Source organism: Manacus candei, unplaced genomic scaffold (assembly GCF_025592945.1).
Source record: "Manacus candei isolate 608988 ecotype Guabito, Panama unplaced genomic scaffold, ASM2559294v1 h1tg000033l, whole genome shotgun sequence".
In the NCBI taxonomy this organism is placed as follows: Eukaryota; Metazoa; Chordata; class Aves; order Passeriformes; family Pipridae; genus Manacus; species Manacus candei.
The window spans coordinates 12,211,236-12,239,134 of NW_026138081.1; the positions used below are offsets into that span (position 1 = coordinate 12,211,236).

Below are 27,899 nucleotides of genomic sequence, written 5' to 3' on the forward strand. Positions count from 1 at the left end.
TTATAAGAGAGTTAAGAGCATATTCATTAGAAATGAAATACAAAATACAATGATGCTGCAGGACAGGGAGCAGCAGACAAACAAGACCTCCCCATTCCCTACCCTCACCCCAATCCAAGGAATACACCTATATAGTACAAATTAGAGATCTCAAACAGAGGGAAGAGAAGGGGGTTTACAAAGTAATTTTCTTGCTATACAGAAAATATATTATTTGCTGGGAGTCACTCCTGAGCTGTAAGGGGCCCAGGGTCAGTCACTGCTCAGGAACAGCCCTGAAGAAACACGGACCGCTACTGCTTCCCCACCAGTTTGCTGAACACATCATAGATCTCTGGCTTTTCCTGTGCAAACTGCTCGGCTGTATTTTTCTGTAGCCAGTCAGAAGAACGCATCTGTTGCTGCAGGAGGCCAATGAGGTCACCAAGGTTGGAGTTGCTGGCGCAGGTAGGCTCCTGGTGGCGGGATACAAAAATGACTTCATCTGTGCTATCTGCTTTGCCATCCTGATCTGACTGACAGGGCTGCTCCTTCTCCTCTGCCAGTATCTCCTGCTCCCGCTCTTCCAAAACCTTGCGTATCCGTTGCATACCTGCAGTGGTATAAGGAGGAGAAACACTAGTAGATTAATTTGAGCCACAAGTGCCCCCAGATCCATCAGATCCAGAGAAGGAGGATGGAGAAAGGAAAGACAAACAGAGAAGACAAGAGGATAGTAATAGGCTTAGGATTAAGGAGAGAAGGGAACAGTGCCACAGAAATTCTGATGAGAGAAAAAAGAGAAGAAAATATTACTTGCCTAACTGTAGTCGGTGGGTCTTGTCAGCAAAGATGATGCGGAACCATCCAGGTTCACTGCATTCAAAGGCTTTTCCGCAGGACAGGAGGACCTTATTATCCAGAAAACGCTTCCAGAGTAGCAACTCCTCCTCAAATGTGCCTGTCTTAAGGTACTAGAAGAGTCATCAGAAGGGCCAGATGTTAGTAACATATAGACTAGATCACTGAGATCCTCATGAATTTGTGATTCCCATGAGGTCTGCAAAGGCCAAGGGAGACACCTTTTACCTCTGAAGTACAGCAGTTGTGATATAAAGGAAGAAATGGGGAGGAAAGTAGCTTGAGAGTAGTAAGATTCCTGCAAGGAGGGAAGTTCACAGATAGACGAAAGGAAAAGAACAGACTGAAACACCTGACAGTCCTTCCCTCATTAGACAACAGATTCGTTAAAACAAAATGCTTATCACAATATTAACCTTTCCCCCAGACACAGTTGCACTATGTACCTGCCCTCATCCCAGGAGAAGCCTCATTTTCTAAGACTACCAACCTTTCGGAAATCAATCCAGACAAAGAAGCCTGCATTGCGGTTGAGAAAAGGAACCCCAAGTGTCTTCAGCTCATCTGTCACATACGTATGGGCAGCTTTTAGGCGGGCATGGTTGGCCCTCAGGTACACCTGGTTGATCCAGTCTGACCAGAAGGAGAAGATAAAGAAAAGAATTGCAAACTGAGAAAGTATTCTGATCTGTTCAAGTTTCCAAAACACTCCGTGTCTTTTTCCATTTCACCTCTTTTTCCCTTCACCTCCTTCTTTTGTTTTCTGTTTACTCAAATAGCAAAAAGACAGGCAAGAACTACTTAGCAGTTTCATGTCTGTGCAGAAGAGTATCTTCTTGACCTTCCTAAGGAAGTTTCCCTACATTCATAGCTCTCAGTTGTTGTAGACTGTTAGCATTCCATCCTGGGTGGAGTTAGAAATCAACTTCCATTTCCCTTGTCCCACAAGGTGTGGTTCGACACAACACTGGCTATTTCTGTACAAATAGCTACCACACTTCTTCCAAGTTGCTCCTCTAATTCTGCTGATCAGAAGCTCTGCAGAAATGATCCTTTTATGTAGAGCTGGCAGCCTTGTGTTGCATGGGCAGTTTCAGGGTAACAGAAGACTGTCAGTTAAGCTGTACAAACAGGAGACTACTTAAGAAAGTGAGGGGAGGGGATCCTTCGGGTACCAAGACACACAGAATGGCAGAGGATTTTACATGGACCTACTGACTCACCTCTGTCTTTAAGCAGCTGCGCAACCTTGTGCTGGATAGGTCCACAAACCCCATGGAAATAACACAAAGAAGCCACTGCGTTAGCAACGTCTTGGTTCTCTGTATATAAAGTACCAAAACGAATCCCAGAAACAGCAAAATCCTGGAGAAGATGCAGAGAGACTACTTTATTAAACAGGAAGGCTGGGGTCCTATTACTACTACCTTGCTCTTTTCAGCATGAGAACCTGAGGACCCCAGACCAACCCCACCAGCCACAAAGCCACAGCACAATAGCAACCAGCACTCACCTTGGTTATTCCCCACATCACATGAGTCCGCTGTGGATCAGGCAATCTGTATGTAGAAGGATGTAGATGGGCAGTTAGTGTCATAGGTGCTGAAGCTTTTGGATCACCAGTGCAGCATTGCAGAAACAGAGAGGCAGCATTACACAGTGATAGATAGTGCACCAGGAACATTAGTCAAGTAGGGAAAATTCAAATGCAAATAACTTTAGAAGCTAGGAACTCCCTGAAAGTAGTTTTAGACAGAATTTTTAAATATTTCAGATATACAGATGCATATCAGTGCTACATTTTATACACAGATTTCCTGAACATATGAAGCTTGTACATATAATGCTAGAAATCAGGCCTGTGCCAATGCATATTCCAAGAATCAAAAGTCATTTTCTTTTAGATCAATCCTAGCAACACTGTGCTAACACCTAACAAAGAATATTTTATTTCCTTGCAGCTGTGCACAAAAAGAAATATAGCACCACTGGTAAAGACTAGAAATTTAACAAACAAACAAACAAAAAGCCCACCTCCACAACAACCCCTCCCACCATATTTTAAAAAGATTTGAAAAGTTTTTCATCTCATTAAAAAATACTTAATAAAAGCCTTTATCAAGTCTGTAATACCAGACTGTGATCTGTGACTACTCTATTAAAAAAAAGGAAGTAAACACCAAAAGAAAGTTTTTCCAGGCATCAACAGAAATGTGGTAAAGAGGTGTTTAGGTAGGAAGAAAAGTCTCAGCATCTTCAACAAATGAAACATCTGTTTCTAGTTTTGGGGACTGCCACAACCAAATATTGAAGCACACCTTGAAAAGTGTACCACAACAGAAAGCTGTCATTTTTTACTTGCTAGATTGCACACAAAATGCATTTGCCATTCAGAAATTACAAAAAAAAGAAAAAAAAAAGAAAGAAATCAGTGTAAGACGGATTCAGAATTTGCTTGCTCATGACTTAACTTCCAGTCACAAGTTCTCAGCAAGGCATCATGTTGAACTGTCACTGGAAGATGGCCAGGGAAGTAGGAGCTGATTTTACCTGTCCATGCTTAGGACACTGTGAAACGTGGCTGATTCATCAAAAACTGACAGCATGTAGATCTCATCTACTATCACATGCAATTCATGTCTGCAAAAGGACAAAATGGAGATTACTAAAGAAGGCTGCTTCACATTTAGAAGCAGGGATAAATTCAGGCCTGCAAATACTTGCTTTAAATAAGGAAGAGGGGATGCCAAATTTTGCAAAGTAAAGCAGTTTTTCTTAATTCAGGTCTATTATATGTACATTGAAGTGATTTGAGGTATATCCACTTAACTGTCACCCACTGCAACCATATAACAAGACAAAAATCCAATAATTTTCAACGCACTAGTGAAAATTAATTCCTGTATGTACTATCCATCTAGAAAAAGTTGTATTATCATCCACTCAGCATCTGACGGATTCAGAATCTCAGAAAGTATTACGATCCATGATGAAGCTGGGAACCCATATTCCTATACTCCTTTGTCTTAACAGATACAGAGAAACCAAAAAGAAAAGAACTCAGCTTTCTACCAGGGAAGTACAGTACTACAGTGTTTGCTAGGATTACTGAAAAATAAAACTTGCATTCCTTGATGCAAGTTGCTTTACCACCCCAGATGACTGCATGGTCCATGTTCCCAGTGCTCCCCTCTCCTGTCTTAAGTCCATTACTGTGTGTGAAGAATAGACAGTTTGCCTGACTTGAGAGATATTCACAGCAATTCAGGGACATCAAGCAGCACACCAGGTTCTGGAAGCTCTATCTGACTCAGTATGCCTCAGCCTTCCAAACTGACATACCTTTTTGCAAATTCCAGGTAATCCCGTAGCTCTGACAAGGAGTAGATGTCCCCAAGGGGATTTTGGGGATTCAGAAGAATTAAGGCCCTTACAGTGACACCCTGCAGAGTACAAATAACACAGTATTAAGAGTCCCCATTATGGGATAAATTTTCAGTCCCTCTACTTGAGCAGTGAGCTTGACACAAGATTCCCCTTAAGCTTCCACCATAATTTTTCACCTCAAAGGTTAGATTTGTATGAGAAAACTTTTAGCCACAAATCAAGATTTTTTAAAATAATTATATCACTTGCGAAGTGAACTGAGGAAAATATTATAGAATGAATCTCTGATTTTTAAAAGAGGGAGTTGCTACAATCACTGCCATCTGGTCAACCAATTAACAAGAAAGATGCTCTCACACGTTCTCAGCACGGGAGCACTTTCTCTGAGCTGTATCAGTAATTGCGAAGTAATAAATTACTGAAGATTGCCCACGAATGTGGCAAGAAAGATGAGAATTTGAGTTATGTGGATGCAAAGTTACTCATTTAGAGCACACTTGGCTGGAGATGTCAGAGCCAGTAATGATCCAAAGATGCAGCTAAACATTTATGGGACTTACGACAATGTCAAAACTTAGAGATTCACTCTTCAGAAAAGCAATATTCATCTGCATTTTGTTGTCTAGATTTGTACCTCTCTCTCTTCTGCAAAGACTCTCAGCCTTCTTAGTGGATTCATTTGCACTGCTGTGGCTGTACAGAGCAGTCAGTTTTGGGGTAACTCAGCTGGCCTGCCTTGAAGGTGAAACCCTGGGTAGTCCCAAATTTTAGTGCAAGCCCAAGTACTTTATTTTTTTTTTAGTGATATGAATGGGTTCCAGTGCTTTGTGAATGGTCTGGTACTCCTAGTTTATCCTTTCTGCTGTGACCAAAATTGGACAGACATGACACTGAGGGAGTCCCCCTAAGACTGCCCCCGAGTTTGCAAGCAACCTAATCTCAGGAGGTCTACAAGGACAAACAGAAAGCCAGGTGATAGGTTTTGAAAGTGCTTTGATCTTTAGGCCATCTCTGGGACATCATGTCTCCAACATATTGTAGACTGAGGTAGTAATGTGAACCTCAGTTAAACTCACCTCTGCCTGGGCATCCTGCAAAGCTTTTTCCAGTTTTTCCACTGTGAGCTGAAAAGGCCGAGTGTTTGTTCCAGTAATCTGAAAGACATAAAAGAGATAAAAAAGGCCAAGTTATTTCAATAGAGACTGCCCTCAGCCAATCCCTTGAAAAATCTTTCCTGAAAGAAAAAAAAACCAACAATAATGACCTAGCAACCATCTTCTTATCCTTTTATACTACAGAGATAATGAATAAATAAATAGAATCAAAGAAATGGCCATCATAGGCTGGCCACAAACAGAATTCTCTGGTTATCTTTGAATAACTAAAACAATGCAAGATCTCCATCTGCTCTTCCAACCTGGGACCATCTTTAGTAGGACAGACACACTTCTCTCTCCAAGGTTCAAAATGGTCATTTTTTTCCTTTCAAGGGCTGTTATTGGGAGTGAGATACAAGAAAAGGACACAACTGGAATCCAGATTTGCAGTCTCAAATTACTTTCTTGCAAATTATGTGCCCAGTTTCCTAGTAATAAACTGGGAAAATGTCCACTGGTTGCAATGTATCCTTGTTCTGAGAACGGCTTCCAGAGGTTCCCAAAGTTCATCACTTCCCAGTACCAATTTCACTACAGAAGCTGGTATTCCTCAGATCTTACCTTACTGTCTAAACAGACATACACCAGCTTGACATTACCATAGAGGAAGATACTCTGGGTAATACCACCATAAAAGGGAGTAGCAATCAGAACAGCTTCTGGAAAAGAGAAAACAAAAATGGTTATCAACAGGTCATAATCCTTCTCTCTCCTACTGTGCTTCAGCTAAACATGAAAGCTTTTTTACAACTGAGCCCTCTGGAACCACTGCAGTGTTACTGCCTTTGCCTTCACTTTATTTTTACATTAATTCTTTAATCTTCTGCAAGAACCCAGGTAAACATGAGTATAGCCCATGTTTAGTCTAGCAAACTAAAACATAGTGAAGGCAGACAGGGCAGACATCAAGTGTAAGTGCATGACATCTGCAGACCATGAAGATGAAGAATTTCACAGCACAATCTTGCAGGAAACAAGAACTTTGAAGAAGGCAAATGGCAATTCCACTACTTCACTTCTGTCAAACAATATTTAAACGAAGTAACACAGTATTTTATTTCCCAGCAAAAACCCAAACCAAACCAAAAACATGTTCCAAACATCCACTTACCCCCTGGATCACAAAGGACTGTAGCTAATGCAGAAAATAAAGAGCCACAACCATTTAAAACAATCACCTAGAAAAGAAAGAGAGAAGATAGTGATAAATCTGTACATAGAAAGACAACGCTATAATAATTCCTGACAATATCACTGAAATAAATTTTCTCCCCAGTTGTCTAGTAGAATTTTTTTGCTGAAATCCCACTTCTACCAGAAATAACTTTAATCCTGTTTTTTGCTTCAGAGACACTTTGTTCTGATGCCATTATTGATTCTAACAAGCAATTTAGAAAAAGAATAGGGAAAAACTGGGGAGCAGTTCTGAACTGCTATGAAGGCAAACTACTTCTCAACAGCTAATATGTGATATCGTCTCCTTGTGGTAATAACAGCTCTGACCTCCTAACAAATTTGTGCAAAAGTGGAAATAGGTCTCGTACACGAGCAGGTTTGACTCCTGCTTCCAGAAGACAAAAGCTCACAGGTACCATGAGTTTCATTCCAAGTAGCAGGAAGAATCAGGTGCCTTGGAGAGGCAGTGATCGGCAAACTGACCAGTAGTAACTTCAGTTTACGAGAAGAATGGGATTCTGCCGAATCACTGCAGCCAGAAAAGCAGTGGCTGCACCAGTTCCTGTTGCCCTGAATGCTGTAGGGAGTCCCTGATCCCTACAGGTACCTGTATCTCTCCCAAGTCAGCAAGTTCTGCAGAGACTCAGGTCTTGATCCCTTCCTTACAACAACGCCATGAAGTTTGAAAAGGTCTATTTTACAGGCTAAAACTAACTCTTGGTTCAATTACAAATCTTTGTCTTGAGGTATAAGAGCAGAATGGGATGAAAATAAACTCAACTGAAACAATGGGCACTCTTTGAGTGAGGAATACAGGCATAGTAGGACCCTGAGCTGAATAAAGAGATGAAAACATAAAGCCCCACTGAGAGTGCTGGCAGGAGACACTGGCACACAAAAGAAAAGCATGAGGCAAATATACAGTAGACCTGAAATGTTTTGGCTGAAGTGTGCATCAAAAGCTACTGAAATGAAAGTGTGCATCAAAAGCTACTGAAATGAAGAATCACTCTCATTTACATGATAAAAGGCTGCATTCTTACCAAATCATTTGTTTAAAAAAACAGAAGTTGAAACTGATTACCAACAAATGGCAATACATTAGAATATACAGCAATGAACACTGGGTTACTTACATTCTCTGCTTTAAGAGGTGCAGGGGCCTTGCAGTAATAGGTCAAAAATCGAGCCACTTCCTCACGTAAACTGAAAAATACACAAAAGCAAATATTGATTCAGCTTATTCTCCAAGAGGCTGGGCTTCCAAGATAGGTTCACATCTTAGGAAAATAAAGTCAGGGCATAGTAAAGTGTGATGGAAATGGCTAAAAAACAGGATAGACCCATGCAACGGACAGGATTTTTACACAGAGCAGAGGTCACGGATAATGTTGATAATGTCAACAATGGTGCCGGTATTTCTCATGAGCTTCAATCATGCACAGAAGAGAAGGATTACTGTCCCCAAGCATTCACTACATTTCAAAGAACTGCCTGGAGTTACCCAATTTGTTAATGTATGCAGTGCTTTTAAAACTGTGTTTTATTTAGAAAACTTGCACTTTCTCTCCATAAAAGAGCTTTTGATTGGATTAGCTGGTAGGACAGCTAATTTACAGTTTTGCAAAGAAAAAGATGATTATATGACCTAGAAAAGTTTTAACTAGCGAATGTAGCATAAGTGCTTTGTCTTCATCCATTCTGCTTATTAAACAAGTAGTCAAAAAGAGAAGCATTACAGAAAAGACTTACAACAGATGTCCCTTCCAGTCAGGATACTGAAGCAGTGAAGGTTCCATGAGATCCATATCAGTCTGCGTCAGCTGGAAGCAATGAGAAGAACCATTAAAAGCACATTCACTGCTAAGGGAAACATGCAGATAGATGGGATCCACGTACAGGCACACACCTGCATAGACACACACCCGTGCAACTTCAACAGTTGTAAAACTGGATTGGGAAAGCCAGTGACCATCAAAATTAATGGATGTAGGAGAACAAAGGACCAGCAAACCGATCAGTGATAACTTCAGGTTATATAAAGTATGGGCTTCCGCTAAGTTGTTGCAGCCAAAACTTCACTGCACAGAGATCTACAAAAAAGGATACAGGACAGGCAACACACATGATGCCCATAACAGAGATGCCTGCAGAAGACTTTCGCAGCAAATGAAGAAATCCCAAGAGTGTTTTGCCCAAGCTCTGAGGACAACAGCTTTCAACTCGAAAGACAAGTCCCAGTTGTAAAAGTTCATGTCTAGACTGTTAGAAGGAGTTAGAAAGAAATTTGAATCACAGTCAGATACATATTTTATTCAATAAACTTTCGATATGTTAATTCTTCATTAATTTCTTTTTAATGAATAGCTTTCATTAATGTTTCAGTTCCAAGTTACTGCAGCTCCTTCAGTTCTATAATTCTGATCAGTTTTGGTAAGTGTTGAAGTATAATGTGAGCTTTCAAAAGACAGAAGAAAAATGAAATTATCTTCTTGATAATTCTTCCCCTGGGCAGGTAGTTTTTTCCTTATGAGGAGTTCATTTTGCTCTCAAAGACAGATTCACCTGAACTGTGGAGTCCTTTTTAATGTTTATATTTAGATAAAGTATGTACACTGCTTTTACCTAAATATTTTCGAGGTTATAAATATCAGGGTTTCACATAATCCAGTTCTGTGAAGTTGCAAAGGAAAGCAAAGCATTGATACAGATAAAGAGAATAGGACATTTTAGATAAACAAAAAGGGAATAAACAAGTATCCTGTACAATGTACCTTCCAAATATTTAACAGCAACCAAATCTATGAGTTAATATTAAAAAAAGTAAAGGCGGGGGGGGGGGGGACTCAAGTAGGTGATAGTGCAAGGGTGGAGGAAAATTCAACATGCAGTGTGAAAATTTCACACATGATAACAAAACCACAACATTTTGTATAGGTGTTCTAATATCTGGTGCTAAGCTCTGGAGTTTAAAGGCATTGTCCTTATCCCATGCAGAATTACAATCTGATATTGTAGGATTAAAGTTCCTTTACTGAGCTGTAGATGTTCTTGGAGCCGACACAGCACAGAACTGTGCCTCAGATCTCTCTCTTAAACTTATCTAGAGAATGCTACACAAAACGTATCAGCAGACTTGGTGAAAAATGACTATGCAATAATAAGAGGAGAACTCCTAAAAAAAACATGTTAAGGGCTAAGGAAACCAGATGGGCTAACTGAAAGGAAGACCATCTGAGATCTCACACACCACAAAATATTCTCTAATGTAAGGGTCAGAAGTTGAAGACAGAAATCAGATACATTATTCAGTGGCAAAGTTAAGTATTTATTGTCCCAAACAGCAAAAAATTATTTGCCTACAATCCCAGCTGGTGCTGCATTCAGTGAATCCATACTGTAACGCCAGGCTGCGATGACTGAGAAGCTGGCAACAGTATCTTTGTTCAACTTGTTGCCACAAGCTTGAACACTATAGCTGAAGTCTCAACTCATTTTCATAGAAAGGCTAATTAGGATGTAGCTGACTACTGTCTGGCTCTGCACTACTTACTGCAGGCTTGGTGTTAGTTTAAAGGGGAAAGGACAGTGAAGGAAGGAAGGTACCACCTATGCAACCTAGAAGGCACCATTTTCGTTCAGGCAGCAGCTCCGCCTTACCTGTTCTTTTAGCTGGAAGGCGGAGTGGTGGGGTAGCATCCCCCCCCGAGTCAATGGAGTGGCAGGCAGAAATAAAACAAGGAACATTTTGAAGGTGGGAACTGGTGGAATGGGAGCAACCATGAACTTCAAAATGTAGAGACTGAGCGTCCAACCCTGAGTCACCTTCCCACCCCACAGACAACTACTGGCAAGAGAAAGTACCACCTGCCCACCTCGAAGGCTGCCACCTGGGCAGTGATTTTAATGGAAATCTAGAAACATTCCTCTACAATTCCTTCGTTTTGGCTTTTTCTGCTTTTTCAGTTGTGCTGCGTGTTTCATTCCTCTGCCTGGTGGAACCGAACAAAGTGAGCAGGTAGTAGCTGACCCAGTCTGATTTTGAGGGATTTCACTGCTGCCACCCTTGCACATTTCAGGTGAGTTCAGAACCATTTATCCAAATTGTGTGACCTCATAATGGACAGATGTGAAGATCCTTGAAATTAAATAGAGTTCAAAACTAATTTCAAAGCACCTGTATTAAATCATCAACTGTCAGCAGAGGAAAATAAAATAAATCTTATTTTCGTTTCATTTTCTGAACCAAGTACATCCCCAAAGGGAAACCCATCATAAAGAGGAAGAGAAAAACACTCATGTTTTTATCCTCCTGGAAAAATAACATAATGGATTCAAAAGTGACTTCCAACAAATAGGAAATTCACAATGAAAAACTCTACCAGAGAAGCCTGAGCAACAGCAGTAACTCTAGGAAAGTGCAAGCATTGAGGAGGAACTACAGAGTAAATTCAGTGTTTCTTTTTGGAATAGAACTTACCCGCTTAGACATCAGGTCAAAGCAGAGTTTATTCTCACTGGTGCCAAAGTTTATTATACCCTAGAAAGACAAACAGTGTATTGTTTATAGACACATAAAATCTGCGTACATCACCTTAGCTATCACTTCACTAAATTTCTTCCAAAAAGCTTACCAAGGAAAAATCAAAACACAGTTCACATAAACTTCACCATATATAACTCGAGACACGCATCTATGTGTGTGTGTTTCCATATATATCCCAAGTACTCAGCTTCTGAGCTAATAAACAGTCTGTAAATGAATATGCACTAATGGTTTATACTTCTTTACAAAATACGTTTAACTTAATCTTGAATTCACTTACTGGTATATGTAACTAAAAAAAGAAACCCTAAAACAACTTTGAAAAAAAAATGGAGTTTACCCTTCTGCAGCTGTTTTAAACAATGTTTTGGACACGTTTCTTTACCTAAAAGCATTTGTGTATCAGACCTTACCATTCCACACCACTGATTTGCTTAGAAACCACATAAACATGTAGTCATGAAAAGTGGTTATAACACTGAATTTTCCCCTCTGGAGAGATGGTCCTACAGTTCCATGTACGATTTGGCCATATATAGCATGGCATTAGCTCCTGAAGAGTTCAAATCTACTAGCACATTTTCATTATTGAAAGAGGTTGGGTGAATAAATTTTAAAAATGTGAAAGAAAATCTAAGTAACTGTATGCTTCTAATGTTATTAAAGTACAAGTCCAACTTCAAGTATTTGTTTAAAAAGTTGCTTTCTACATAGACAGCAGTTGGTAGAAGTGGCAGCTTGTGCCTCATAAAACACCTTGTAACAAAAACTTGCCCACGTTTTTCTAGCTTAAAAATCTAGTTTTCACCTCCCAACACAGGGTGACTAAGTCAGGACTAATAATAAAATATTTTTAAAGTTTCAAGCAGTTCAGTATCTGAATGAAGGATCTATTTTAAAGTAATCCACATATAAATCATTATCTATATTTACTATACTTGTTACTCAGCAATAATTTGCCATGAAGTATTAACATACAGCCTTTGTGCCACAAGAGGGCTATGATGAGCTACTTAAAACTGAACAGCTAAGCATAAGCAGGTAGAAAAAGTGCCGAGTGTTATTAAAAGTAATTAAAAAAAAAGTCTACTACTCAGCAGTTGTATCTCCTGCACCCATCACATGCAATAATCAGATATAATTAGATAATCAGAGATGGTGTTCATTGGGTAATAGAGGTGATGAAGTGCAAAGAGGAACATGAGCTCTGTTCCTATAGATTTCTTACATCTTTTAAGGTCTTCTACTGGTATTATTACCCCAATAGAGAAATCAGAGTGTGCAAACCTGAGCTGAACACAGCATTCATCTTTGATATCTAGATGATCTGCAAAACTATTTCTAATTTCTTTTCCTCAAACAAACAGTTTGATCCGCCTTATATTAGAAACATCAAAACCCCCACACTTCTGGCATATCTGTCAGCAAACCTCTAAGAAAGTGTTTTTTTTCCTAGCTATAAAACCAGGAAAACACTTTGAGCTTTTCACTCACATTGGGGTTCTTGTCTTCATCATATTTGTCAGCATGATAAGCTTTGTACCCTTCCTCAGTGGAGCCCTGAAACATGTTGGCAAAGTTGCCACGAGCAGAGAGATAGGGGCTTCTCTGGAAGCCATTGGGGTTACAGAAGCCATGCATGTCAACCCTCCTCTTGGTAAGTGGACGAAACCTCATCTCTTGCAGATTGCCCCCTCCTCCTCCCATTCCCTCCATTTCGGACAATGCCTGGCTGAAGTCCAAGCTCCGAGGCATGGCAACAGAGGAGGAGGAGCTGCTATGGCTCTGCTTTAGGATGCTGAGCATTTGAGCAAAGACATTGAACATGCGAAACTCATGCTCCCGCTCCAGTTCAAACCGTCGCTGCTCCAGTTGCATTCGACGCTCCTCCACATCCAAATCTCGCTGAAATCGGCGTTCCTCCATCTGCAAAAAGCGCTCTTCCATGGCCCGCTGAGATGTCAGAGTCTTCAACAAGAGATCATCAAGCGGGTCCCTCATACGCTGGCCTTTCCGCTTTTTTCTCAGTCGATGCAAGGCAGAGAAGCCAGGCCTGGGAACAACATTCTGGATCCGTGATGAGTTTGCCATGTTGGGCTCACTGAAACCTGTGAATACATAAAAGCAAGGAAGAAAAAGTAAATGCGCAGCAAACAAAGTGGTACGGACATGCTTTGCTGCCTTTCCCTGCCCGTCCTTGGAATGCCTTTTGATCTACTACAGGGTTTACAGAAAAAAAACAAAGTAAAACCTGTCAGGTACATCTTGAGGTTTGCAAATTTTTTTGAAGTTTGTTTTTTAACAGCACGCATTGGGCATACCACTATGGTGCCAGCTCCAGCCCCATACTCGGCCTCCGTATTAACCTGAATGATCGATCACCAGTTGCCTCCACTGGACTAACTATGCAATCACCACAGTGAAGAGGACATAGCATTTCTTCCTGATCTCAGACATTAATCTCACACTGGTTATCATCCCTCTTCTTCTCCAACATGTCATGCTCTTCCATCAGCCTGTTCTAGACTGGTTTGAAATCCCCAGGATTTCCAGACTGTACCCTTCCTGACAGCTAAGCAGTGGCCAACTCTACTGTCAGTGTACGAGTCTAATCTCCTATAAACAAATATGCTGTTTCTGCCCATGACTTCTTTACAAGTCCCACTAAATAGCTTAGAAAGCCAGACAATTTATTCCCAAGTATTCTTCATTGTTGAATATCCTAAAATATTAGATCTGGAATACATTTTAGAAGAACGCAAGGGAAGTTTCACCTGCAGGTTTATAACGCAACCATGGCAGAAGAGGGTCTCCTGATACAATTCAGCATGAGGACTGCAGACAGCCCTGGTTATGTTCAAATTATACCAAAAAGCATGCAATTGGGTTTTTTTTTCAGTAAGGTAAGCACTGTCAGCACTATATGCAGAAATCCAGTACAAACGCCTAGCCCAGCTTATGGCTGACATTCCAGCCCTTTGGATTTCATACAGAGTATTTAGCCTAGCTCAGTAATTCCAGACTTTATTTACCTGCAGCAAGATACATTTTAGGAACGGTCAGAAGACTATGAATGCAGATACCAGCCTTCTACTTTAAAGCTTTTTGGGATGTGGAAAAACAAGGATCCGAATGTCAGTGTGACAACAAGGTGTCTACCTCTGCACCAGGAAAAAAATCTCTCTTTCTGGGAAAATGGGCAGAAACCTTATGCTGGAATTTAAAAGGCTATCCCTACCTGAAGGTGAAACATTGGTTTCAATGGGAATCTCCACCCTGGAGATGGGAGAGTCGTTTTGGGCCCTCTCCAAGAAGGCTCTCTCCATCTCCTGTTCTTCAGGGGAGCCCTGCTGGTAAGACATGGCTTGTGGGGGCTCTGGGGTCAAGCTGTGGTCATCAGAGTTCACCTCCTCACATTTGATTTCCATCAGTTCAGGGTGCTGGGAGTGTCCAAAGGGCAGGGCCGAGGAGGTGAATTGGTGGTGGTAGCTCTCCACCATGCTGCCCTGCAACACCTGCTGAGCCATCATGCTGCTGCTCAGGGACCCATAGGCCAGGGCTGGTCGGCTGGTCAGCACCCGGTCCATCACCTCGTAGAACTTCCACGTCCGCCCGCCCCGCGGGGCCTTGCTATTGTCCTTGATCCGCCGGTACTCCAGCTTCATCTTCTTGATCTTCTCCCGGCACTGGTCGCCCGTCCGGTGGATGCCCTTCTCCCGCAGCACCTCGGCGATGCGGTTGAAGACGTGCTGGTTGCGCAAGCAGCTCTCCAACTCTATCTGCACCGACTCATCGGCCCAGAGCTGCAGCAGCTCCACCACCTCGGGGTCCGACCAGTTACTGCCGCGCTCGTACTTCTTCCCCCGAAAATCCATCGCTGCCGGGGGCCCGCCCGCCGCTCGCCCGGGCTGCGCACCTGCCCCTGCCCCGCCGGGAGGGGCTCTCGCACCTCGACCCTCGAGGGCGCCGGGGGGCCCGGCCTCCCCCAGCCCCTACCGGGCTGCAGGGACGCGGGCACGGCTTGGCACGGCTCGGCTCGACACGGCTCGGCTCAGCCCATCCGCTGGAGCCAGGCGGAGCGAGCTAGCGGGGAGCCGGGCCGGCATGTTCACATCCGGGGTGACGCACATGCGTGCAGCCTTATTCCGGGATAACTTTATCCCGTGCCAGGCACTTGTCGCTCTCCCGGGGTCGGGCCGGGCTCCGAGCGGCGCCGTGGGGTCCCTCCGTCCCTGCCTCCTTCCTTTCTTCCCTGCCTCTCTCCCCCCTTTCTCCCTGCTCCCGGCCGGCCCGGCGGGAGGCAGCACCGTGCTGTGCCGGGCCGTGCCGGGCCGTGCCGCACCCCCCGTGCCGGGCCGTGCCGAGCCACAGCGCGCCACGGCCGCCCCGCCCCGGCCCCGCCCCGGCCCGCCCCGCCCGGCGCTGCCAGGCACGGCCCGGCACGGCTTCGCCCGTGTCACCCCAGCACCGCCGAGGCGGAGCCCTGGGAAGCGGGGCCGACGGGCACGGCCCCTCCAGCCTCGAATGCCGATCCCGCTCCCGCCGGGCCCGGGTCACTGGCGGCGGGGTTGGGGGGCGCGGGCCCGGCCGGCGAGAGCTGCGGGGGTGCGGCGGCAGCCCCTACCCGCGGCTGTGCCCGCTGCCCGCCCGGGCACTCGGGCAGGGCTCGGGGACAGGCAAGGGGACGGGTCACTGCCTGCGACCCCTGGACGCTAGTGAAGGACTTGTGCTTCCAGGCTGGCCGTCCGGAGGGACCAGGCACTACACCAGTTCGCTCCTGTGTTTACACTCCACCATCAGTCAGCTGCTGGTTTCCAATCCTTCCGAGTACCCCCCGTCCTCGGACTGCAGAGAGCGAATGCAGGATTTCTTACTTTCCCTCTACACCACCAGCTCAAATTCCCTGCAGGGATCTATAATTGCGGAACTCGACTTCACAGAGCTGTCTTGCTGCATCAGCCATGAAGACGCCTCAAGCCACACTGCAGGGACGGAGCTAGCAGCACCGCTGCCCATCGGTTTGGAAATTTCAGTCCAGACTCGAGCCTGGCAGGATAAGGAATGAGCTCTAAGGCAGCAAGTACAAACATAAAAACAATAATTTATGAGAAGACCGGAATGAAACCCAGTGTATCCATATCCTGTGTCACCTGTGGCCAATGTATAGGTGGTGAAGCACATACAAAGTTCTCAATTTTCCATTTAGATCAAAAGATCTACTTCATTGCAGCACTGTAGGTTTTTTATCCCACTCTTATTAACTTCACTCTGGATTTTAATAAATCATTCACAGCCACTATTATTCCATTTCTCAGTCTGTGAAATGGAAACAAAGATCTTGATCTTCATTACTTTTTGTGAAACACTTCGAATACTTGTCTGTATGGGGGGAGAAATTAAAAAGAAAAGTGGTAAGACAGCTTTAAAAATGACACTACCTTTCTTAGTAATTTATGATCAGAGAGTAGTTTGGATTTTTTTCCAGTGGTCTGCTTAGCTAGACGTTGTATTTCCACATGTCCATAAGAAAGATGGGCCTTTACTTTCTTCTTGTGGTTTTTTTTTTTTTTTTCCATGGGAATGGCACTCTATGTTCTACAAGTACAGACTTAATTATATAAGGATTTTTATATTGATTGTATGGGATAGCACACAAAGACCAGGGCAACAATGAATAGAGCCACTGATGATAGAATTTTAATAGTAAATATAAATAGATTAAAGGCAGCATGGAACAGTCTTTTTAAAAAGCTTTTCAAAGAAACCTGAGAGCTTGGCTGCAGCCTATTATACTTGAGGGCCATAACTTAGCCAGACAGCAGTAAACCATTCTCAAAAGTAACTCAACTTATGCACTGGCTTCAGAAAGAGCCACTATTTCAAAATCTAAACATTAAAAGGAATGGAACCTAGATTCATGATATAAAACAATAAATAAATCTTGAACTATTGTTCATGGTTCAGTTGTTTTCACCTTGTTATGCCTTGGAAAGTGGAACCTTGATTTTTAAAATGAGATTAAGAGCTTCCCTTGCAATCATGGGTCAGGCACGCATCGGATTGAGAAGAAACATATCATGTGCTGTTATACTGCTGAGATAGTTGTTTGAGCTGCTAGTTCTCTGAGCTGCTTTTCCAGTTCAAATGGAAAAGAGGTCTAAGTACAAGAAGCGATGCTGTTGAAATGTACACAGAGCAAACCACTGAGAATTGCAGAAACAAAAAGAAAGACTTTATTTTCTGAGCTGTTTTGTACACCTATTGAAGTGACAAAAGTATAGGTGCCATATTGAAGGGTGGATATTGATGTATCCAAGACAGGCTAATTCTTTTAACACTCTTTTGACAAAAAAACCCTTCTCTACCTTCGCTTTTCATGCAACAAGCTCAGGAATGCAAACCAAATACTGTCATACAGTTCCTTCCTTGTTTACAGCAAATTTAATGCTTCAGTTTCATCTCAGCAGATGACAGCCAAGTGCTGCAGTTACAGAGCATTCCTTCCCCAAGCAAACCACATACCACAATTCTGCTTCTAGCAAGCTGTGATGTGTAATCCTGAACATACCACCTTTAAAAGATGGTATTAAGCTTCACTATTTTGTTGCTTTTAGTTTATTATAGGACTACAAGAGGTTGATGCAACTAGTTGACAATCAGCTAAATCTTAGACAATGTTTGCCCTACACATTGCAAGCTATTGGAGCAGGGGACTGTGCTCCTCTGCCAGTGCTCCTCTGCCAGTGCCCATAAGCAATGATATTCAAAACAAATGTCTGTCAAATCTGGAGTCTTGCTCAATGGTATGGTCACAGGCAGCACTGAAATTAAATCCCTGGAAGCCAGAATTTCCTTTTATTTCCAGCACGTTTGAAAGCTGAGTGGAAGCTTGAGTATGAGGCCTTGAGCTGGGAAATAGGACAACCATCACAGTGGTTTTGGTAGGGAAAACTTTCACAGAAGCAAATGGAGGCCTTGCAACTTAGTTCAACGTTGGATGGTAATAATAAATTATTTTGTTAATTACAGAAGTTTTTCTTAAAGAATACTAAAGCCTTAAAATTATAGATGCCTTCATGCTGCAAAGAGGATGGTTCATACCAAGCAGCACTTGGGTTAGCATCTCCATAATCATGCCGCTCCCCTTTCCCAAAGTATGTCCTTCGCATCCCCTCCCAGCAGAGCAGGCGTTTTGCAGCTCCCACTGCTGACACTCCCTGAGCCGAGGCGTCGCACAGCACAATCCCTCTGCCCTTTTAGCTCCGTCCATCTCGACAGTGCGGAGGAGCGCTGTGGGCTGGAGGTGTCCCTGAACACCTCCTCCCTGGCAGGCGGCTCCGCTGCCGGTGCCGTGACGGGAGGAAGGTCCCTGCAGAGGGTGCTCCAGCCCCGGCTACCTTCCTCCGCCTGGCGCAGTGAGTGTGCGTGGAAAGTCACCGGTGGGAAGGAACACGTACGAGCGGGGACTCTGCCAAGTCGGGACTGTGTTAGCAGGAGATTTAACCGGAGGGACAGTTGCCCACAGGCCTATTTTCCAGAAGTTAAGTACATGGTCCTCCATGGTTTGGTGTAAATGGGAGTTTCTGCTGCAGCAGAGTAAAACAACCATTTTCAGCAGCCTCCAGCACGTGGAAGGATACTGGTTTGGCTCTTACAATGCTGTAGATCAGAGGAAGGTTAGTTCCCTAGGACGTAGTGGCTACTGGCAGTAGTTAAGTAAAGCCCAGAAGCACCATGACCAAAACCACAACTCCCTGATGCCCATTTCTGTGCTGACTTGAGTCTTGAGCAGACTCAGGTCTAGTTCCTTGAAGGTGGCACTGGTAAAAATTCATTGCAATAATTGCAGCTTACAAATTAAAATCCAAATAGACTATTGAGAAAAAAATATTTTGCATCTCTCTAATTTGGTAGATACTATAAATAAATATGACATTTAGCCATGTTATTGGACAAATGAGAACAAATTGAAACTCTCTTAATTCTGTAGCTTCTCTGGAGCTGAGCTAATGCCCTGGACAGTAATGGTGCAGAAGAACACCCCCAGGCACTGTCTGTTCTGCATCTCATTCCCCAGATTACCAAGGGACGCGGAGCAGCTGAAGCTAAAAAGCAGCAGTTATTTTTACATTCTTTAAAAACTGACCATTGTAGAGAAATGCCAGAAAACACCATTTCTGTTTCACAAAGAGTTTCTAATGTATAGTCTTATCAACAATATTTACTATCCACTCAATTCTCTGGCAAAACCTCTCAGCCCAGCCTCTGAACACCACAAAATGATGACTGAAACAAAGCACCTCAACCAAAACTAAGGCAGGATCTCATATGTATCAGGATCTTCCTTCCCAACTTATCAGTAGTTTTTTCATTTCTGTATGTTTCTTTGGAGATGAGTTTATATCTCACTGGCTTTCAGAACAAGCAAGACCAAACAGCCACTACAGATGCCTTCTCTTAGGCTTCTTAAAGCATTGGCAGCCACGTGGGGGGTGGGAGGGTGTACAGTTGGCCTTGTTAAATTAAGATATCATTTTAATAAGCAGCTGCAGCACATGGGCATGAGAGAAGCAAAAGTTTCTGAGGGAGTCATGTCCCAACACATGCCCAAAGGGTTATTTAAAGGTACTTTACAATAAAGCCCACAGAGGGCAGTAGGACAGTCTTCAAAAATCTTTTGTAAAGTGGAGCTGGACAAGGAAAACTGCAGAAGAAAATAAGAGTTTGTCTATTCAACTCCTAGATTTTCTGAAACCAATTCTTCTTTTTTTTTTCCTTTCCCCCCCTCCCCCCCCAGGTGTCAGTTTTGTAATTGATTAAACAGCACATTGTGTTTTTGGTGAAAACTACTGTGGGCAGAGGGAGCTACTGGAAATGCTGAGGGTTTTCCACCCTCACAGTAAGTGTAACATCTACACAAATAACTAAGAAATTGTGTTTTTCACACTTTCTGTGCAAATTACTTTGATAAGAGCCAGGTCTGCTTACTTATCCCATGCCATTATTTAAAGGTGTTCCCTGGAGCAGGAAGCGGTGTTCGAGTTGGATGTGTTTTAAGTACTGGCTAACCCTGTGACTAATAGCAAACAGAGGTAAAGTGAATCTGAGTGTCTAAATTCATTTGCTAGAGGGATGCAAGAGAAGAAATGGAACTAGATTCCTATGACCAAGCCTACTTCTGCAGTTGCAGTCCTGAACAGAACTAAACCAAAGAGAGACCAATTCTCTTCTTCAAAGATATCTAAATTCTTGTAGATTTAGCTGCCATAAGATGATTTCTGTAAGTTGTGACTGAATAAGTGTTCATGTTACAGATGAAATAGTGGCAAATTTCAGGGCAGGAGCAGGTTGCACTTCTGCTAAACTGATGAGCACACTGCGTTCAACTAGGGAGTGACAGGGCGTGTGTTTTCTTCTTCATGGTGAAGCAACAGTGGCTGATGCCTCAGGCAAGAAATCAAATCCAGTATGTCTATTAGGGCAAATAAATTTATCTTTCCATATGACACTGACATGTGTCATACTATATGCAGAGAAAGCTCTTGCAGTACTTCATGTCCTCCACTAAGGTTTGTCAGGCACTCATGGCCAAGACAAGCAAAGGCATCTCTGCACTTGCAGATTCACATGTACATGTAAGTTCCTTGCAGGGCCTGTTGAAACCTTCCATTTCTAAACACAGAGATTTTTGTATTGCCCTAGAGAAAGAAACCCTGAGAGGCTTTACCATGAAGGACATGGTGTGGCAACTGATAAAGTGATCTCTGTTTGCAGATTCTTCATGGTCACCGACTCTGGAAGAGGACAGCAAAGAAAAACCTTGTTGCACAGAGTAGAAGAAAAGAAGAGCTACTGGCTCTAGCTAGGAAATGAGCACTAGAAGTTGTTTCCCTTTTGACATGCTGTTTATATTAGTCATGCATTTTTATTTGTCTGGTTTCTTTCTTTTTTGGTTATTGCCGCTTCTTGGACTGACTCTGGTCTGCGAGTTCTTTGCAAATATTTTCTCCCTCTCTGCTGCCAGAAAACAACGTGGGTCATTTCAGAACCCACAGACACTGAGCCAAGAACCCCTTGGCCCCTTTTGTGGCCTTCAAACTGACAATTGCAGATCACTGAGGTAAATAAAAGAGATAAAATTCCCCAAGTAATGACACAACAAAATGAGGTATCAACCCATTTCTCTTGATGTGGCTGGTTGGACTGTGCCCTTCAGTTGCCATGAGGTTTTTTTGTCTCTCTAGTTTTATGTAAGGAATATTCAGGATCTGTTACATTTACCTTAAAACAGAAAAGCCATGTGATATTAAAGATAGACACAGAGACCTCCCTGTTTGATCTGATAGAGTAAACAGTTGGAATTCAATTTCTATATAAAACCACAGGTGAGAATTCTTCTGTATTTTAATTTATAGTTGTGAGGAGTTTACACTGCTTCTGCCTGAAATAACTATGTGAGTTGAAACAGTGATCTTGTTTTCTGTAGTATGACTAAGAGGATACTTCTAATGTCCCCCCAAATGACCTGTTTGTTCACAATAAGTCTTTTTTAACATGGATGATGATGTTAGTGAGGGTTGATGGTGTCAGTGTAGTTTTTTGCAATTATAGGATAAATGAAGTATTTTACACACTGAGAAACTGTGTACATAAAGACAACTTTCCCTTAAAGCTGTAATGCTGGCCTGCAACATCCACTGCTGTGAATGTCCTTGGTTTTCACAGGGCTCTACCAGTGCAACTCAATCCTGCCAGAGCTCCACAATTATTCTGCTCCAGCCTCATTGCACTGACAGCAGATCATCGTCCTCATCCCGACCTTCTTTTCTGCTTTGCCAGGCCTGAGAATCACAAATGATGCTAACACTGGTAGCCTTGGTGCTGAAGGCACAAAACTTACGACTGCTTGCCTTGATCAGAGAGCTACAAAGGCAACATCAACATACCCATACAGTTCAGCTGTGCTCAGCTTCTGCTTTCCTGAACCAAGTATAATCCACAAAAAGGGATGTTTCCCTCACACGTTGTCAGTGCTGTCTATCCTTTCTTAATAAGTGCTAATAAATACTCTTTTATTCTGGGTTGATTTTTGTTTTTTTTAAGCTTTTTCTTGCAGTCAGTTCATGAGAGCTGGAGACCTTTCTGTTCTCCTTCCCTCGTTCTCCCCATCTCTGAATAGGAGCAAGAGCTCCAGTGCTGTTGCCCTTAAAAAGTCAGTAATTTCTCCGGGTAACTTTATTGTCCTTATGTAACTACCAGCATACTCAGGGAACAGCCTGAGACTGTGGGTCAACACTGGTCCTGCTGACCAGTGTGATGTCAGCTGCCTGAGCTGTACAACTGGTGCTGCATCCAGCTACACTATCATTATCTGAACTTGATGTGGCCCAAAAATAAAGTCCCATTTTTTAAATACTATTTTACTATTAAATACTATTTTACAGCAAACTTACTGAGAGAAGGCACTGTCTGGCTGTGCAAGTGAGCAAATGAGAGGGAGGTTTTTGAGCTTCCTGAAATAAATTTTTAAGTAAAGCTAGCAGAAAATTTATGCTAATATTTAAATTAAAATAACCACACTGGATTGATTGTTGTCTGGAAAGGAGACATAAACAGAAGTCAGACTAGTACAAAGTTCTGATACCTGTAAGTATCTGTATTAGCCAGTGCTGCTAAGAGTCTATTTTCTCTTCAGAGTAGTGAATGGATGAAAAAAATTGGTCAGGAAAAGAAACATGGAAGTGGTTGGGATGGAAGTAAAATCTTCCAAGATTGGAAATCCTTCCAATTTGTCATATGGCTCCAGAACCAGAACTTGAAATCACTTTAAAGCCAGTGGCCCCTAGACCATTAAATTGAAGCTGAGAAGATCCTCTTGTTTCAACAGTTGCACAATCTGTCGTTAGTATTTGGAGACTAAAATAAGGCAGAAATAGTCAATAGAAGTGTGCAGGTGGTGCTGCTACCTCTGTTTCTAAAAACGCTGCCAAGCACCTCTTTTCTTGCTGAGTGATTTCTCTTGCCCTCAGCACAGACTGGCAGGGACACTGTCTTGTCTATTCCACAGCAAGATTACCAATAGGTTGAGACTGGAAAAGAAACTTATTTGCCCAAAGGCTTGTCTAGTTTTCACAGCTATACTATCTGGGTTCTCTGTTGTTTTTGTGTTATTTACGTCTCTACCCATGGCAGCACTACCGTGACAATTCCTGGAAGATGCGAAGTTTTTGAAATCTCTCATAAAAGACTCCCAAGCTCCCCTAAGCAACTTATTCAGTGCTTTACTTCACTTGGCCTCAGAAGGGCTTCCTGAAGCCTAACCCTTATATCTTCTGCTACAATGTAAGTTGTAAAGGAGCATTCTTATCCTATCTACCACTGACTCAGAAAACTCTCTGCTTTCTTTCACAAGAAGCTGAGAGGTTAGTGTATAGCCTTCTCAACAAATCCAAAAAATGCAGTGACTATCTTCTCTACATTTCTGATTATTTTTGTTTTTCTTGTCTCAACTCTCTTTAACTAATCTATAGCTTTTGTGAAATATTCAATCCATAGTTATGCATAACACTCAAGCCAAAGCCCCACCAGTGCTATGCAGAGACAGGAGGCTATTTCAGAGTCTATACTCATGTCTGTTTGCCCCAGGATAATGTTGGTCTCTTAACAGTTGCAAGGCATTTGAAACATTCATTTTGTGATCCCTTAAACCCACTAAAACCTTCCATTCCCTTGCTGTCCTGCAAGCTGTCACCTACCTTGTATTGGTGCAGTGGATTATTCATTCTTATTTTGTACCTGTCCATATTGAATATTGTTTCATTTGGTCCTCCCTTTGAATTCTGACCCTGTTCTCCCATGTGCTTGCATGACTGTCAGCATGACACTGTCATGACATTTGATAAGCATTATCTCTGTCGCAACTATGGAGCCATTAGTAACAAGTCCCCTCATTACTCTCTCGTGTTTGATACAAAGTTCCAAGGACTGTTAGTGAATAAGCCTTCCCCTTGGACTGTGCACTCATATTACATGAGTTTCACAGGGTGTGGGTCTGTAGCTGCCTTACGAGTGTCGTGGGAAGGAATATGGAAAACTTTACCCAAGTCAGAAGAAAGGACATCTTTTTCTTCCCTGATTGGTTCCTCTGTCAGAAAGAAGAGGGCAGGTGGCTCCGATAGGATTTCTTCTTGACAGGCCTGTGTGCCTGTGACTTACCACCTTGTTATCTTCTATATGCTTATACACTGCTCATTTGTTCCACTTTTTCCAGGAATTGAAACTTGGGTGACTACTAACCAGTTCTTTTCACTTCTTTTTCTCCTTTCTTAAAAGAGTATATCACTGCATACACTCTTTTCCTACATTTTGAGATTTCGTCCATTTCCCATAATAGCTCTGGAATATTCACTAATATTTCTACAGCTGTCTTAGCCACTTCCCTTGGTGCTGGACTTCATCAAGTGTGCACAAATACATGGATCTAAGTAGTGCCTGAACAATCCTAGGACTGGCTTTGTGAGTGGTACTATACAAAGCCAGCTCCAAGCTTTCAGAGGCCCATTCCCTCCAATGCTGATCCTGAGACAACCCAGTCCTCAAAGCACAACAACCATATTCGTGCAACATTGAGTTTGACACCATTATCTCTGCCAGACCTCACTGTTTCTTCTCACTCTCTGCATTACTATGCAGTAGAGGGGTGCAGACACATCCAGGAGATTGCCACTAAACTATTTAGATCTGCTGGGCCTGGATTTGATTTGTTTCAAGATGCAGCTCCTCCATCCCAATATCTATCTGTTCTCCCTTTCCAGCCAGTTATTGGTGTGTTGACTAACAGTCAGTCCACTGCACTGGTCCAGTTCCAAAAAAGTTGGCAGAGGAAAATAATTACTCATAAAAATACAGCTGTTTGTCATCCCAGTCTTGTTTACTCTTGTAGAATAGGCAAGTGCCTCATGTGAGTTTCTGAGTGTAACATCACAGCACAGTCATACAGCTTGCTCCCACTTTATGTCTAAGAAAAAGAGGCACGGAGCAATTCAGAGGCTTGGCACAGGTCAAAAAAAACATGTAGGGAGAAGCACCATCATGTCTTCTCAGAGTTCAGTGCCTCATAACAACAACAACAGTATCATCTATCCATATCTAGAATGCCTCAGAAATTACTATACTCATTGTCTAAAGCAAACAAAAATGCTTCTCCATACCTTACAGCTGAATCAAAACAGAGTTGGAGTAAGATACGAATAGTCTGCTCTTACCTGTGGACTTCACTGGTAGAAGAAATGGACGGACTGATTGACAGACAGTCAGATTTTGCCCTATGATCCTAGGTACAGCTACAGTTATAACTCTGGAAAAAGGCTGAGGAAGTGTTCTCTGGTGTTTGTTTGCTTTGTCAGGTGTGTTCATTAGACTCAGATTGCATCAAGGAGCTCCCAGAAAAGCACGTGTGAGAATCACACACCCCCTTACAAGGTTTTCCCAATCAGAAACCACGTCCTTGTGCCCTTGGTTAGGGTCATGTACCTTTCTTACAGTATTTAAAGAGCAGAATGTGTCCTGGTTATAAATTATCAGCTGTATGCCTTCTGGGATGGAAGGGAACATTCAGAATTCACAGCTATTGCTAGAAACTTCTGAAAATCTGATTATTTGGAGGCTGACAGGTGTTTTATTGCATTAAGGGAAGGAACAGAGTTTGTTTTGCAGCTTCTAGCAAATCTTTTCTTTGAAGACTCAATCTTAGTTCAGACTGTACTATGTTCAAATCACTTTAACTGTATGATGTTTACTAAGCTGTTGTTAAACAGTGATTCATTCTAGGGAATTTCATAAAAGGTTATAAAAACATTTAAGAAAATAATTCTAAATCTACAAGTGACAGGCTATTCAGCTACTCACTGTTCCAGACGTCAATAATAATCAGATGTTGGTGCATTGAAGAATGTCAATGCTAACTATGTTTTTCAACCTCTTACTTCAGAATTGCAAAGATGAGGGTTTCTGCAGAGACCACCTCCTAATCTGAGACTGTCACAGCAAATTCTCATTCCAGAGCCTGTGGCAATACTGTGGACTGCTCTTCCCAAAGCTAATAAATCTCTGGCAAGTTGAGGCCCAGCACCTTTTGCAGGTGTGTGTCTCTCAAGCCTACTAAAAGCCAGTTCCTGCTGCTGACAAATTGAGGTCACTTTCCAAATACGCTGCATGGTGGGAGCAAAATAATCTCCTCTGGTTTAGTAGGTTGTTTTTTAAAAGAGTAGGTAAGTGCAGTGCCAGCGAACTGAGTATGGATACTCATACCCTGAGTGCAGCCAGAAGGGTAATGTCATGTTCAGTCAACAAAAGAAGCTTTTCCTATGCAACCTGTCATCATGGCACAGCTTGAAACTGGTGGGTGACTGCAAGAGATTAAATAAATTTTTGTAGTCACTGTTTAAGTCTTCAATGCGTCTGGCAAGACTTCAGAAAGAGAACTGCTTTTGTGCCATGGGAGTTGTGCAGTGGAAACTGAGCAGAGGCCAGTTCCACCAAACTCTCCCCTCCAGACTACTGGACTGTGTCCAGGACCATCACAACCCTAGCTGACAGATGGAAGGAAATGGAGATCACCAGTATTAAAGATGTGAGCTGCTTGGCTTGAATTTGAATTCAGTCTATAACCAAGACTGTAGTAGCAGCCTTCATCCTTCATAAATCAAGGACAGGTGGGAGAGAGAGGAAACTTGATCTTACCTGCAGTACTGCCAAAGACTTACAAAGAAGAGTCTTCATATCATCTTCCCAACTTCTCAGCCTTTCAGTTTGTCCTGTTATCTGACTGTACGTTCCTTGAGTATGTCCCTCACCCTTAAGAGACTTTGTTTTAATTGAACCCAAATTCGAGTCTACCCTAAAGTTAATTTACTGACCACATTTAGTTCATGTCCCTTCACCCTTTCTCCTCTGCAGTTTTGGATCCATTGTGACAGAGTAGGGTAATTATCAAGGAAGACACGCATAAACTTTCCCTTTGCAATGTGTATATTATGGCCATCTTTTCTCCCTCTGCTTTCCTGTTTTTCAGTTTGACTGAAGCTGCTTTCATTCAGAAGTGACGAAAATTACAGAAAAACTTACGAAGGAAATTAGTTACATTTCGAGTCAGTTATTTAGGAATGATGAAAAACTCATAGAAAAGTCATTAAATGTTGCTGGCCCAGAGGTTATGACTCAAGCAGGTTGTTTGTCCCACAGGGGAACTTGCCTTTTTCCAATTGGAGGTAAGAAATATTTTGGCAAGCAGAGGCAGCATACATTGAAGTGTGTTCTGCCTGTGCCTAGGCTGCTTGAGTCTAAAGGATAGGATTTCATTCACTCTATCTCCATGCAAATATGCAAAAAGAGAGATATAACAGTATAGTTATGGTCAGAAAGACAGCACAAATTTCCAAACCAACTCCCCTCATTAGCATACTTTGAATTTCTTTGTCTGCAGACAGAAGAATACCTCTCTCAGAAAGTACTAGAGTCTGTTTAAGCTAATATTAATCTGCTTTAACAGTAGGAGTTAGTTTTAAACGACTCCAAATTTCATCCGCATTACCAACCTTTGATGCGCGGGCTTTGCTAAGTGGCAGTGGTCGCTCGGTGCTCTGGAGGCAGCGTTGTCTCTCACATGTCTCCAGGAGTGGAAGGCCTTGAAGCAGAAGATCTGTGAGCAAGCAGGAGTCACCTTAGCTGTGTTGTTTCACCAGGCACTCTGCTGTGCCCCAAGCCACTGTGGCAAGAGCAAGATCAGTGCTGTC

The 27,899-nt window shown here is 42.6% G+C and overlaps 1 protein-coding gene across 3 annotated transcripts; it reads right to left on the reverse strand.

Moving 5' to 3' along the window:
• Positions 1-27,899, reverse strand: ACCS (1-aminocyclopropane-1-carboxylate synthase homolog (inactive)). Of its 3 annotated transcripts, none has more exons than XM_051791722.1 (15): positions 27,702-27,899; positions 12,601-13,214; positions 11,041-11,100; positions 8,313-8,383; positions 7,697-7,766; positions 6,496-6,562; positions 5,946-6,043; positions 5,304-5,381; positions 4,183-4,283; positions 3,391-3,480; positions 2,354-2,399; positions 2,064-2,205; positions 1,331-1,473; positions 800-953; positions 1-592 (listed from the first exon to the last, which is right to left on the reverse strand). In XM_051791722.1, exons 2-15 carry the CDS (start codon positions 13,195-13,197, stop codon positions 294-296), a joined length of 2,016 nt encoding a protein of 671 aa, XP_051647682.1. In that variant the 5' UTR covers positions 13,198-13,214; positions 27,702-27,899; the 3' UTR covers positions 1-293. The 3 variants fall into 3 exon arrangements, with proteins under 3 accessions (XP_051647682.1, XP_051647681.1, XP_051647680.1); XM_051791721.1 differs by lacking the exon at positions 27,702-27,899 and adding an exon at positions 25,371-25,574; XM_051791720.1 differs by lacking the exon at positions 27,702-27,899 and adding an exon at positions 14,345-15,450.

What these genes read in the sequence shown, in the direction of transcription:
- ACCS (XM_051791720.1), bottom strand. Translation starts at nt 14,981, where the DNA reads ATGGATTTTCGGGGGAAGAAGTACGAGCGCGGCAGTAACTGGTCGGAC. An exon ending in AGTCCTTTGTGATCCAGGGG is followed by an intron (nt 6,044 to 6,495) that starts GTAAGTGGATGT and finishes TCTCTTTTCCAG; the next exon opens with AAGCTGTTCTGATTGCTACT. An exon ending in TACCTGGAATTTGCAAAAAG is followed by an intron (nt 3,481 to 4,182) that starts GTATGTCAGTTT and finishes GTCCTTTTGCAG; the next exon opens with ACATGAATTGCATGTGATAG.